Source organism: Aulonocara sp. 'chitande type north' Nkhata Bay, linkage group LG19 (genome assembly GCF_057382095.1).
Source record: "Aulonocara sp. 'chitande type north' Nkhata Bay isolate Kocher_YH1m ecotype deep benthic linkage group LG19, A_spYH_male_GT1.1, whole genome shotgun sequence".
Taxonomy (NCBI): Eukaryota; Metazoa; Chordata; class Actinopteri; order Cichliformes; family Cichlidae; genus Aulonocara; species Aulonocara sp. 'chitande type north' Nkhata Bay.
The window spans coordinates 31,809,986-31,823,132 of record NC_141362.1 but is presented as its reverse complement, the minus strand read 5'-3'; the positions used below and the strand labels follow the sequence as shown (position 1 = coordinate 31,823,132).

The 13,147-nt window shown below is 41.8% G+C and overlaps 2 protein-coding genes across 4 annotated transcripts; both read left to right on the top strand.

Moving 5' to 3' along the window:
- The first annotated feature begins 1,975 nt into the window (after positions 1-1,975).
- Positions 1,976-5,370, top strand: actc1b (actin alpha cardiac muscle 1b). The gene is made up of 9 exons (XM_086275832.1): positions 1,976-2,133; positions 3,154-3,304; positions 3,406-3,534; positions 3,662-3,772; positions 3,866-3,950; positions 4,215-4,376; positions 4,466-4,657; positions 4,744-4,925; positions 5,134-5,370. The coding sequence occupies exons 2-9, from the start codon at positions 3,176-3,178 to the stop codon at positions 5,275-5,277; spliced, it is 1,134 nt and encodes a 377-aa protein (XP_086131958.1). The 5' UTR covers positions 1,976-2,133; positions 3,154-3,175; the 3' UTR covers positions 5,278-5,370.
- Positions 5,371-5,804: 434 nt separating this feature from the next.
- On the top strand, positions 5,805-13,020 carry arhgap11a (Rho GTPase activating protein 11A). Of its 3 annotated transcripts, none has more exons than XM_086275501.1 (12): positions 5,805-6,481; positions 7,440-7,507; positions 7,623-7,719; positions 7,812-8,068; positions 8,176-8,339; positions 8,438-8,578; positions 8,783-8,857; positions 9,222-9,395; positions 9,540-9,615; positions 9,948-10,059; positions 10,759-10,873; positions 10,962-13,020. In XM_086275501.1, exons 1-12 carry the CDS (start codon positions 6,353-6,355, stop codon positions 12,443-12,445), a joined length of 2,892 nt encoding a protein of 963 aa, XP_086131627.1. In that variant the 5' UTR covers positions 5,805-6,352; the 3' UTR covers positions 12,446-13,020. The 3 variants fall into 3 exon arrangements, with proteins under 3 accessions (XP_086131627.1, XP_086131626.1, XP_086131628.1); XM_086275500.1 differs by having other exon boundaries at positions 9,486-9,615; XM_086275502.1 differs by lacking the exon at positions 8,783-8,857 and having other exon boundaries at positions 9,486-9,615.
- Positions 13,021-13,147: the final 127 nt, after the last annotated feature.

Genomic DNA, 13,147 nt, shown 5'->3' with positions numbered 1-13,147 from the left:
ATGCTAAGGTTTAATGAGGACGTATCAGTCATCAGTAGGTCTTAAAATGAGGGGAATGCAGTGAAATGAACGGTTCATGCCGGAATGCATAAGAAGTGTGGAAAACTGAGTACAGCCCACGAGTCATAACAAATGCAGAGGGTAAACTGTAGCTATGTGCTGCTAATCAAATGCACTCGCCTGAGTGTGAGCACCTCTTTCCTTATAAAGGCGTCATCTGCATGGAGGTATATGTTGATCTAAAACCCGTATATGCATGTTTTTAATTAAATGGTAAAATGTCTCAGGTTAAACAAATTATATGTTTTCAAGGATTTATTGTGAATAAAACATTGGTTTCCAAAGTTTGCTAATCATTGCATACTGTTTTTATTTGAATTTCACACAGTTTTCCAAGTTTGGGGGTTTTGGGTTGTAAATAAATAAAAATCCCAGGTTCAGCACAGGATATATTTCCACAGTCCGAATTAAGGATTTCATTAATGTGCACCTCACTCAGTTGTTTGTTTTTTATTTTATTTTACACAGCGCTCCACGTTTTCTGAAAAGGGATTTGTAGTTTTTTGCTGAGCGGGGAACCTTGGCTTCTTCCCAAAGCACAGACACATGTACATTAGTTTAACTTGTGATCCTAAACTGGGCGTGAGACTGATGAATGGATGGAGTGATAGTTATCCCATAATGTCCCTCTCCACCCATAAATACACCTGAGGTATTCTTTATTTAGTTTTTTATAATCCTCACAGTTCAAGACTGAATTCTGTTTCCTAATTTTGCTCTGTAACTGTCGCCATTTGTTATATTTTTACTGTGAATCACACCCCTTACTTTCTTGTATCTAAACAATATAAATCCAGTCTTCTATTAAAAGTCCTCTTTGTCATGCAGATAACTATGTGATGCTTCGTCTGCATCCAGCTCCTATCTGTGGAGTACAGCTATAAATAGGAGGCACTTGTGTCTGCTGGGGCAGTGTGGAGCAGAAGAATGCTCTCACATTCCTTTGCCTATCATATACTGCACATATTTCTCTTTTAGATCAGAGTTATTCTTCCTCATATTTACTTAATTATTGTTGTAATCATTACAAATAAATGAGTGACATTTCCTGAGATACAGAAAAATCCCAAAGGGAACATTCTTGTGCTACACCAACGATTATGCCAAATGTTTGTATCATTCATTCACAGATGTGAAAATATTACATCACGAGGTTCAGTGGACATAAAGGAAAATGCACCTTAAGCAGTGAGTGGCGCTTATATGGAATTCCTCATTGCAAGCTGTGAAACCTCAGTGGCTGCTCATTAATGACTCTGTTCCTCACCATCACCCTATAAGGAGACAGCTGAGCCAATCATGATGGAGCGCTGACACAGAGAGCCAGATCAGATAGAGCCCTTCTGGCAATACCATCAGCTGTTCCACACACTGAGGAGGCTCAGTGCACATACCAGCAGAGTGGTTGTTTTCATCTCCTTAGCGAGACACCAGTCACGCTGTCTTGACTGGATGGATCAGCAAAACCTGCGAGGGATGAGTTGCATTTGTTCCGCATTGGGAGACACATCATTTCAAATATTATACAGACACTTTATCAAGACTTTGACATTATTTGAGAGCTATTAAGAGATTGCACTGTAACTAAAATGCAGATGATGCCTTATGTTCCTTTCTTCCTTTCCTTTATTAATCTTGTTCTACAGTATAGTTATATAAAGAAAGACATCCGATGTAGTTTTAGTAACAATATAGAAAAATGCTTAATTATCTTAAAAAGCTTTTTTAAAGACCTACATATAACAACCATCTACACCAGTTTTTGAAAAAAAACTTTCAGTAGTTCATATCAATAGTCATCTGTGGGTGCATCCGAAAAGCAAGAATAACTCAACTAACATGTCATGTTTAAACTGTGAGCGAGTAGGAGTGCACTGTAGAGAAGTCTCTTCCATGTATGTGAAACACACATTTCCAAGGGCATGAGGATTTTTGCTGGCAGCTCTTATTTGGACTCGCGTGAACTCTCAGCCCCGCCCCTTGTCCTTCGACCCATTGTGGGGCATATTTAAGGGGATCCTCTGACTGTGACCCTGCATCCCAGTGGAAGCATCTGTGTTCCAGCTTGCTTAGGTGAGTACATTTCAAAGTGTGTCTCTTTGAATCACTGAAGAGGTATCTGCTTGTGCAACTGCCTTCTTTTTACCTTCAGGAAAGTTACTACCTGTTATTTGAAATGAAGGATTTTATTTTTTTTACTTTTATGAGAGAATAGATTAGGTTATTTCAGCGTCCTCAGAATCACTGACTGGATTTGTGGAGCACAGTGAAAGCTGGTGTTATTTCTACCTGTTTTTTGCTTAAAATGGTTTGATTGCATGTGATGCCACAAACGACTGACAGTGGGGTGATGTGTTTTCCTGTGATCGGTACACTTTGTAGTGTGCAAAGTCTCACAAAGTATACCGATACACTACAAAGTCACACTAGAGTAGTACTTGGAAAGTGCAACTCTGAGAGGATGTTGGTTAAATTTACCAGTGACTCAGTGGCTTAGGTTTAGAGGCAGCTGGGTCACAGAAGCAAGTAGTAAAACCCGAGTGTCACAGCGTACAGACAGATGGGTGCTGGCCAGGCACTTCTCTCTGACCTGAAATAGCAAGAGATCAATGTGTCACTTGTTTAACCCTGTTAACGGCTGTGGGGGTGCTGAGCTTAAAATAGCTCACAGGTCTCCCGGTTGTGGCCCTTTTTGGTGCTACCTCAGCAGCTCTTAGATACCCCAGGAACAATCGTGGCTGTGGAGATATGGTATCAGGGGTTTCTGACAAGGGTCGGACAAAAATAGCATCCATCCACATCGAATTAGCTCTGTAGCACCCACTGAATTGAGTTAGTATTCACAAGTGATAATACCATAAGAGCAGCTATCAGATAGTGCTGGCTGCTCTTCAAAGGACTGTTAAATCACAGCTAATACGTATCTATTAACCACACGAGTGACTGACTCTATCTCTAAAGGGTCTCATTTAATCAGCTGCTCCAACAATAAAGTCAGTGATTGTTCAACAATAACACATCCTTAGTTTACATGACGGAGAATTTAGGCAGATGGTCCTAACAACCAGCCTAAACCTTCTCATCAAATTTTAGATCACCCCAGTAAAGCCTCATCATGTGTGACGACGATGAGACTACCGCCCTTGTGTGCGACAATGGCTCTGGCTTGGTCAAGGCTGGATTTGCTGGAGATGACGCTCCCCGTGCTGTCTTCCCTTCCATCGTTGGAAGGCCCCGCCACCAGGTATGCTCCAAGCAAAAAACTATCTTAGTGCAATGTTAAAAAGATGTTTAGGGTAACTGTTTTCATGTGTTTTATACTCCAGCTCATGTGTCTTTTTTCAGGGTGTGATGGTGGGTATGGGTCAGAAAGACAGCTATGTAGGCGATGAGGCCCAGAGCAAGAGGGGTATCCTGACACTGAAGTACCCCATTGAGCATGGCATCATCACCAACTGGGATGATATGGAGAAGGTTTGTGCAATTTCACCTACACCCCACTTTATCTTTACAGCCATTATAAGAGCATTTGGTGCCTCGTTAGTAAGATCAGGTTGTTGCTTATTCAGTTATTTCAGATTTCTTCTCTTTCCTCGGTCAGATCTGGCACCACACCTTCTACAATGAGCTGCGTGTAGCTCCTGAGGAACACCCCACCCTGCTGACTGAAGCTCCCCTGAACCCCAAAGCCAACAGGGAGAAGATGACTCAGGTATTTAAAGCAACTAATCAATTGTTTTAGACCCCATTTATACGTAAGTTGTGTGTTTCTTCTCCCTCTGATTCTGCTTGCTTTCTCTTGTAGATTATGTTCGAGACCTTCAACGTTCCTGCCATGTATGTGGCCATCCAGGCTGTGCTGTCTCTGTATGCCTCTGGCCGTACCACTGGTCAGTAAACTTCAATCATTTTTCCAGGTGTTTATTTGAGTCTGAGATCAGTTATTCCAGAATGTAAAATACAGATCCAGTACTTAAGCAAGAGATGTGTATGATGTGTGTGTTTACACTATTATTGTGTCTGTCATCTGTCTCCTTGTCAAGTGGAGGTGCTAATCCCCCTACAGCAGCATGTGTTCTCAGTGATGTCAGCAACATTGTATAGTGAGTGATGTGTGACATAGCTGAACTGCTGCTCTTATTTGCTCGTTAAAGGTATTGTGCTGGACTCTGGCGATGGTGTAACACACAATGTTCCCATCTATGAGGGTTATGCTCTCCCACATGCCATCATGCGTCTGGATTTGGCCGGTCGTGATCTTACTGACTACCTGATGAAGATCCTGACTGAGCGTGGCTACTCCTTTGTCACAACTGGTAGGACTATGCCATCTTGATTAATTATTTTGCGTATTAAAAATGTATGAATTGGATTTTCCTAAATAGCTAAACGTTCTGGTCCTTAGCTGAGCGTGAGATTGTGCGTGACATCAAGGAGAAGTTATGTTACGTGGCTCTTGACTTTGAAAATGAGATGGCCACTGCTGCCTCCTCTTCCTCCCTGGAAAAAAGCTACGAGCTGCCCGATGGTCAGGTCATCACCATTGGTAATGAGCGTTTTCGTTGCCCAGAGACCCTCTTCCAGCCTTCTTTCATTGGTGAGTTCAGTCTCGATGCTTGAGTTACACTGTTTCTGTCTATGTTACAAAACGCCTTTTTAATCTTTTTACTTGTTTTCCACCAGGTATGGAGTCTGCTGGTATCCATGAGACTGCCTATAACAGCATAATGAAATGTGACATTGACATCCGTAAGGACCTGTATGCCAACAATGTGCTCTCTGGTGGCACCACCATGTACCCTGGTATTGCTGACCGTATGCAGAAGGAAATCACAGCCCTGGCACCAAGCACCATGAAGATCAAGGTGAGAGAATTGCAGACGTTTTAAGTAAATACACTCATGGATGAAGTCAATTAACACATCATGAACATTTATTTCGTAAACTTTGTAATATATTGAATTATTTAATTAGTTCAGTCTGTTACTGTTATTGACCTTGAGCAACTGTAACCCAGATAATTTCCTTAGGGATTAAAGTATTCTGATTAAATGGTGTTTAACATTTCCTTAGATCATTGCTCCACCTGAGAGGAAGTACTCCGTCTGGATTGGTGGTTCCATCTTGGCTTCCCTCTCCACCTTCCAACAGATGTGGATCAGCAAGCAGGAGTACGATGAGGCCGGCCCTTCCATTGTTCACAGGAAATGCTTCTGAGCACACCTCCTTTCATCCATGCATTTTCACGTTGCTGTCTCATGTATATAAGTGTATGTTCTATTGTAATAAAGACAAACCTTTGTGAGAGAACCTCCTATGATATTGTTGTGTGAAACAAATATGGATCATTTAAGAAATAGTCTAACTGAGAAAATTAACTAGGTCATTTCTCTGGTATAAAAACTTTTACAATTCCCAGTCCTTAAAGTCCTTAAAGACTCAGGTGGTGTCAGTAAACATGTTGGTTATTTAAAAGTCAGGTTATATTTAACTTTACTTATTACTAGACATGTTAGACACAGCATAAAAGAGGGACTGTCTGTGTACAGGCACGAAAAAGCGGAAATTTCCTTTTCAAATGGTTGACTCATTTAAACTACATGGCCTACCGGTTGATCGCAGCGTCTGCTTGAGTTTTGCTCTGCCTTAACAGAAACTGCACCGCCCAGCGAGGCTGCTCTGGGTGTTAAAACAAACAAAAAAGCAAGCACGTTATTCAAAAGGATTTCAGCCAATCACAGCGGAGAGAGCAGGGAGCGCTGCTGTTTGAATGCATTGCGGAAACAGTGGGCAACCGATGTGAGGAGCGAACCTTATTACAATGCAGTTAGCTAGCTAACGAGTTAAACTTATTTCATTTATAGAGTTTGTTGTTTTACAGGAGGTAGGCCGTTTTAGACCGCGTGCAACTTAGATGCTGTGTCGGTTATTTCAGAGTAGGGGAAAGTCAATGTGTTAACCTAGCTGGCTAATGTTAGCTAGCTAACTGCATCGCAACGTATGCATGAAGTTAACCTTTAGATAAGTGCTCCATAATGTAACTTTAGTCGAGTTGTCTATTCATTAGGACTAAGTAAGGTTATTCTCCATACAGCTGATCAACGGTTGTGTTGCTACAGAGCTTTATGGACGCTTAATATTCACGCTGAGCATGAGTTATCGTCCGGAGGTCTTGGGAAATTAACAAAGTCAAAGAGGCTGCGGTCAGGCCTGAACTGTTAGAGCTGTGAGTGCGAGTTTGCTGTGGCAGAGATAAGTGATCAGTGCAAAATTTCGAGGTACGTTTGCAAAAATGAGAGTCATGGAGAAAAATGTGATGCGTCTAGTGGCCGTGCAGCACCTCCGCTCAGCGTACGGGATTAAAACAAAGAACTGGAACAAAAACAAAGCGGCCAGCTGCAAGTCAGCAGCCAGCAACTCGGTAAGTTTAAATGAAACGTTTTTACTAATCTTCAACACCACTCACTTGAATTATTTGCAGCGATTCTGAAATGTAGGACTTCATCATAATCGTTGTGTTGGTGTAGTTAGACGACAAATCAGCAAGTTCACACTATTAACCTTGGGCATTGTGTTGGTTAGACTCTTGAATCAGATTAGCATATTATTGAAAGCTGACGAGTCCCATTTGTTCGCAGACTGTTGTCACCCAAGCACTGAAGGTGTTTTGTTTGGGTCTTGCCGTCATTGTTCACAGCATAGATTTTGTTAGTCTAAAGGCCAGTGTTTTCTTATATAGCTTCATATTTGTGTGGGTTTTAAAATATTTCTTTAATACACACTTTGACATTGTGACGGCACAGATGATTAGATGTAAGTTGCTAAAGTGAATGTCAGTTAATGTGGAAATGAGTGGAAATAACTACTGAAGCCCTCCCTTCTACTTATAAATGGGTTACAGGAGTCACAAGGTTAGTTGCAACACACTTTGACTTTTCAAATGAAGGCTGAACTTCTGCATTTGCACGAATAGGCCCTCTTGTGGATAGAGAATTAATAGAAACAGTCCAACCTTTAGGTCAGAAGGAAGAAGGCAAGTACTAAAGTTCTGCTCTGCTGAAAAAGGCTGGACAGTTTTAAACCAACAAAGTGCCTCTGTGTTGCTCTTAAACTTAGGAATGCTTGGCATCCAGTCAGTCAACTGGTCAAAAGTAATGGCAATTTTGGCAGTGGTTTTGGTCTGTAAGGAAGACCACACTAACTGTATAACCACAGTGTTGCAATGGATGAATATGTGAGTGGCTTGATGCAGCCTATAGATTGTTAGTTTTATTACAGCAGTATAGCTCCGTTTCTGTTCCTCCCCAACTTTCAAGCCTTGTTGTTAAAAGTTGTAAAGCTGAGCAAACATAATGTTTTATTGTTTATTTTTTCCCCAGACAAAGGTTTTTGGTATGTCCCTGGAGAATTTGCCATATTACAATATGGAATGTGGGAGTGTTCCAAGGTAGGTAATAATGCATATTTTAGGCTATTCAAACTTGCAGCTGGCAAGTTGTTTCATGTCCCATCTTGTGCATTTGATACTAATGATTTTTTTGTTTTTGTTTAACTGCCCTTAGTTTTCTGGTTGACGCGTGCATGAGGCTGCTAGCACAGATTGACACAGAGGGCCTGTTCAGAAAATCAGGCTCTGTTGTTCGTCTGAAAGCACTCAGGGTGAGTGATGGCTGAAGCTGACCTCGCTTTCACCGAGTGACCTTGACACTGGGGACTGTCTAACACAACAGAGCTGTGTTTTGTCTGTCCAGGCAAAATTGGATGCGGGTGAAGAGTGCCTATCTACTGCTCTTCCCTGCGATGTGGCGGGTCTGGTGAAGCAGTTTTTCCGTGAGTTACCGGAGCCCGTGCTTCCCACAGAGCTGCAGGAAGCCTTCTTCAAGGCTCAGCAGCTCCCAAATGAGGAGGAGAGGACCTCTGCCACCATGTTGCTGTCTTGTGTTTTGCCAGACAGGAACTTATGTGTGCTGCGTTATTTTTTTGACTTTCTTTACAATGTATCTAAACGGTAAGTTAACGTAAAACCACCTTTTTTCAAATTCTCTTTATGCTATTTATTACATAATACTTTTATATTTAAAGAATTGATATTTTACTTTTACTGCTTTATCACAGGAGTGCAGAGAATAAGATGGATAGCAGTAACTTGTCTGTAATCTTGGCACCCAACCTCCTCCACTCTGGTGATGGCACAGAGAAGATGAACGCCAACACTGAGAAACGCCTCAAACTGCAGGCCGCTGTAGTCCAGTGTTTCATAGAGAATGCTCACAGCTTTGGTATGACCTGAGGCGCTGATCTTAAAAGCATTTCTTCTATATGTCAGGTTTCACTCTTCTGTTTTACCTCTAAATATTTGACTGTCTGTGCATTGAAGGTGTGTTACCAAAGTTTCTTCAAGACAAAGTTCCTGCCATGATGGGCTGTGAGGCAGGGGTTCTGTCTCCTGCTCATGATGAACTAGAAGAGCCGGAGCTGAACTCGGGAATGAAGAGGAAAAGCAGGCGCAGCTTGGGTGGTAAGGCTATATCAGATTTACAGTAATTCTTTGCTTATTGGTACAATATGTGAATATTTGTAGTTTCAGTTCAACTAGAATATGTCACTCAAGACATCAGACAAATGCAAGTGAAAGTAAGCACTGCATTGCAGTGCATGTTATTCAATAATGTTATTTTTAAACTGCTGTAGTCAGTAAATGTGTATTTGGCTCATATTTCAGATGTGGTCAATGGTGCACTGAATAAGATAAAAACTAATAGAACACCCACAAATGTCCCCCACACAGACAGTCTTGGTATGTACCGTGTTGCCTGCCATGTAGCATGATAAAACTGTAGTAATCCATCTGCTATACAAAAGAAACGACAAGCTAAAATTTCCTTAATAAAATAAATCAATCTGGGAACATATTTGATTTCGTGCTTAAATCTTCTTTTGCACTTGGATTAAAGCAGTTTGCATCTACCGTGATAATGAATGAATAATGCACAGGCTTGCTTGATTGGCTTTTCACTCTTCTGCCTTTTTTTTTTTTTTTGATTTTTGATTTTATTTACAAGCTTCTGCCAATATTTCTGAGTCCGTTTGGCATGTTTTCAAATGGAAATGATCAAATCCTGCATGTGTGAAGACATTAATTCTTCTGTGATTTTTGCCAGTCTTTTCTTCTGCAACTCCTGTGATTTCAACACCAGCCTCCAAGCGAAAACTTCCTCTGGAGTCTGGCAGCTCTTTTGGCTTTTCAAACAAGAAACGTAGATCTGTCAAAAAGAACCTTGGGATAGAATTGCTTCCTGATATTTTGTTCAACGGGCCCTCCACACCTGGATCAGGTAGTAAAGAATGTTTAATTACTGGGCATAAACTGCTATGGTATCTCTTGATCTTAATACAGCTTTAATTTTCCTCCTTAAATATTGTAGCCTGCAGTACTTTGGGGATGCTGGATTCTTCCCAAAATGTCCTGTCGTCAGCAGGGAGGTCTAGAAGGCAACCGACCACATCTGCAAGGAAGAAGAGCCGACGACTCAGCAGCAGACACCTTATCAACAGGTACAGATGTGATCATTCATTTCTCACTTTTGTTGCTTTTTCTATTTAAAATCATGTAAAGTAGAGGCGGGCAATTCATTTTCTAAGTGGCAACATGAGAAACTGGGACTGTTGTGAAGGGCAGCACCAATAAGCTGAACTATGTATTCATTTTCTCTTTGATTATCAGTGTAGCCCTCCACAACAGTCCCAATTTCAAATGTTGCCATTTGGGAAAATGAATTTCCCACCCCTCATCCAAAGGAAGATATACTTGTAAAGCCTTAGCCTTTAATCTAAACTATCCCCAGCTTATCTTGCTAATAATTGTTTTATTTATTTATCCTTTTCAGAGTTGAGTCTGGAAAGGCTGGTTGCTTTTCTCCTAAAACAAGCAAAAAAGAAGCTCCACACAAGTCCCTGCGCTTGCGTTTTAGCCTCGGGGGGAAGAGCAGCAAAGACGCTGTAAGTGTGTTGGCCTGATGGAAATCAACCACTTCTCTGGTTTTCCCATAAACACTGAAAGATTAGTCAAGTGCATTCATGCATAATCTGCAATTAATACATTTGCACATGAGGAGTAATGTGGCATGTATTTGTGCACAGTAGCACTTTTTTATTGTTGTTTTTAATGTACTAAGTTTACTTAAAGTGACTAACTCTAAAACAAGTAATCCATGCAGGACTTTACAGGTAATCGTAATTGTAATATGATGTAATATTACTGACCAAATTGTGATATTTGCATGGTACCAAACAATAGAATGGTGTTTGTTATGCTTAGATTTCAGTGATTTTACTACACTAAGCACTCAGGTGGACGAATGTTAATAAATGTGTGTGTGTGTATATCTATCTATATCTCTATCTAGATATAGATAGATAGTAACCAGTGTTTGAGTACATTGTGTAGGCTGTTTAAGGCTCTATACTAATGCTTTATAGTCATTTGTGTATTCTTGATTTAATAAAAACTTAAAAAAAAAATCAAATGGATTGTTTCTTCTGAGTGATTTTTATCATCCTCTGAAGAACTAACCGCAAAAGTCATGATATTAACATCTTAATGTTACTTTTTGGGTTTTTTCTGTGGGATCCTTTTTAACAAAATACTACTCTGACATTTCACCCTCTTTCATTTCTCATTTCATGCTGCTCATAAAGGCTTCTGAGTCCATTGGTTTGCGACTTGCCAAACAGGAGAGCACCACCAGTTTCCGTTTCACCAAAGAGACAGAGTTCATTCCATCAGTTCAGCCTGGAAAAACTGAATCCAAGAGTAAGTACCAGACAGCTGAACTTTATGCTTAAAATAAAATATTAAATCTTCTTGTCATGTAATGCATATCAAAAATGTACCTTTCCAGGCTCCAAGTTCATTAGTAAGTCTGAAGACAACTTGCTGACGCCCAGATGTGACTTAGATGCCCACCGAAGCTTGTGGTGTGCGGAGACGCCCGTAAGAGCCCAGGCCTTGAGCGGCGGGTCTTTCACGGATACGCCAATGAACCTGTGCCTTAAAAGCAGCTACATGTCTGAGCCCGCCATCGTCGTGTCCAAGCCCCCAGCAGTAAGCAGCCTTCCCATGAAGTTGTGTTGTGCTTCCAGTGCAGAGAGCCTCGAGAGCGAGAGCTCAATCCCTGAAGCCCAGAGACAAACCGGTCCCACCCTGCTGAAAATCAAGAAGGCCTTCTCAGAGTCTGGAAGTGATCTCCAGGCTGTCATACAGGAGTCCCGCAAAGCCTCAGGAGCAAGTATTTCAAAACCATCCAACATGATCACAGACCCTCCTCCAGAGACTTCAACAGCCAAATCTCTGTCTGTGCCAAGTGAAGCCCCCAGCTTCTGTATGCAGCAGAGCCTTCTGGCTAATGAACAGAACATTACTTTTGGCCAGATTGAAATTGCTGCTTTGTCTCCTTTGCATATTGATAGTGTAGTTCTTGAGGCTGCTGAATCCCACAGCCCAGTCATCCAGGATGAGAAAGGTTCTCTCTGTGCTGCTCCTGCTGGTGGGAATAACAGCTTCACAGTAGGAGCAGGAGAAAGGGAGATGGAGGAGATGAACTGCAGCAAGTTGATTGATGCTCTGGATATCCAAAGTCCTGCTCACTTCAGACTAGGTGTCTCTTCTGGACGGCAGTCAACTCCATACAAACCAGGTCTTGAACTCCGAAATGAGTTTGTTACACCACCTAAAACTGACGCTGTAGTCAGTGTGTTACATGACAAGAGGGAACTTTCTCCAGAGATTGGTACCAAAGTCCAAAAACAACCAACGTTTTCATCACACAGTCAGGAGGCTGAAAGGCGTCGTGTGGCAGACCACATTCAGCACTTCAACAAGCTCACCATTTATTCTCCCACAGGCTCAAAGAGCAATCAGATCAAGTCGCCGCTTAAATTCCACCGCACCCCTGTGCGTCAGACTGTTCGCAGGATTAACTCTCTCATGGGAGAGAGCAGGAAACCTGTTAGAACTGCAGGTACCATCACCAACCAGCGTGGACAAGTAGCAAAGGCTGTGAGTCTAGAGAGTGGCCTTTCCCCTCACCCAAAACTTCAACCTCACCACGGAGAACACGAGGTGCCATCCAGCCACACGTGCCCTTTACAGAAGCCCCCTCCAGTGCCTCCAAAAAAGTCACGCACCAAGTCCTGTGCGCTGGGCGACATGACCAACAAGGTCCAATCAAAGACCCAAGTGGACTGCTCAACCAATGAGCCATCAGGAGCTCAGAAGCCTCTGCAGCAGCTAGCTGGGAAGGACATGAACTATTACAGAGGTTCACCCAGAAACCCTCTCAACCAAGGAAGGCTGCTGTCTGCTACGAAGCCTGTCGATTTATAGTGAATATCCATTTGGCCTCTTCTCTCCTTTAACTATGCAGGTGTCTGCTGAGAGTGATGTTAAACGTCCTAACCTATTCATGTTTTCAGGGTCTTAAATTATTGTCAGCTGTCTAGATGCTGTTTGTGTTATTTTAGGGCCTTATTGGGAGATGTTTGTATGCCTTACATTTGTTTTACTTCAGTAAAACCAATTTAGAAGTTAAGATGTCGACACATATCAGCCTGTAAGATTACGTTTAGTTAGTAGTGTGCAGGCTAAATTGTGTAAAATGTGATTGGTGTGACTGGGATGTTTTGATTGAGTCATTATATTTATGCCCTTTTAATGTTAGGTAGATGTTTGGGGGGGGGGGACTTGACTGAAGTGAAAGGGTTTTTATTCCATATTATTATTGTCATGTCTTGAACAGGGGAAGAAAACATGCACCTTTGTTGGATTTTGTGGGGAGGAAAAAAGCAAACAGTGTTCATGAAATCACGTCTATTGCAGGCCATTGTTTTTCAAGTCTTCAGCTATTTTTCTTTTCTTTTTTTGTGCTAACTGCATCAGACGAATAAAGTCAAACAACATGATTTGTTTTGTGGTTGAATAATTTTTGGACTCCGTGCAACCACCAGGGGGAGTGCTACAGCTACTGCAGACAGCTGCAAAGTGAGATACGGCTGCACTGGGATGTTAGCGCAGGCCTCCAGAATGTGT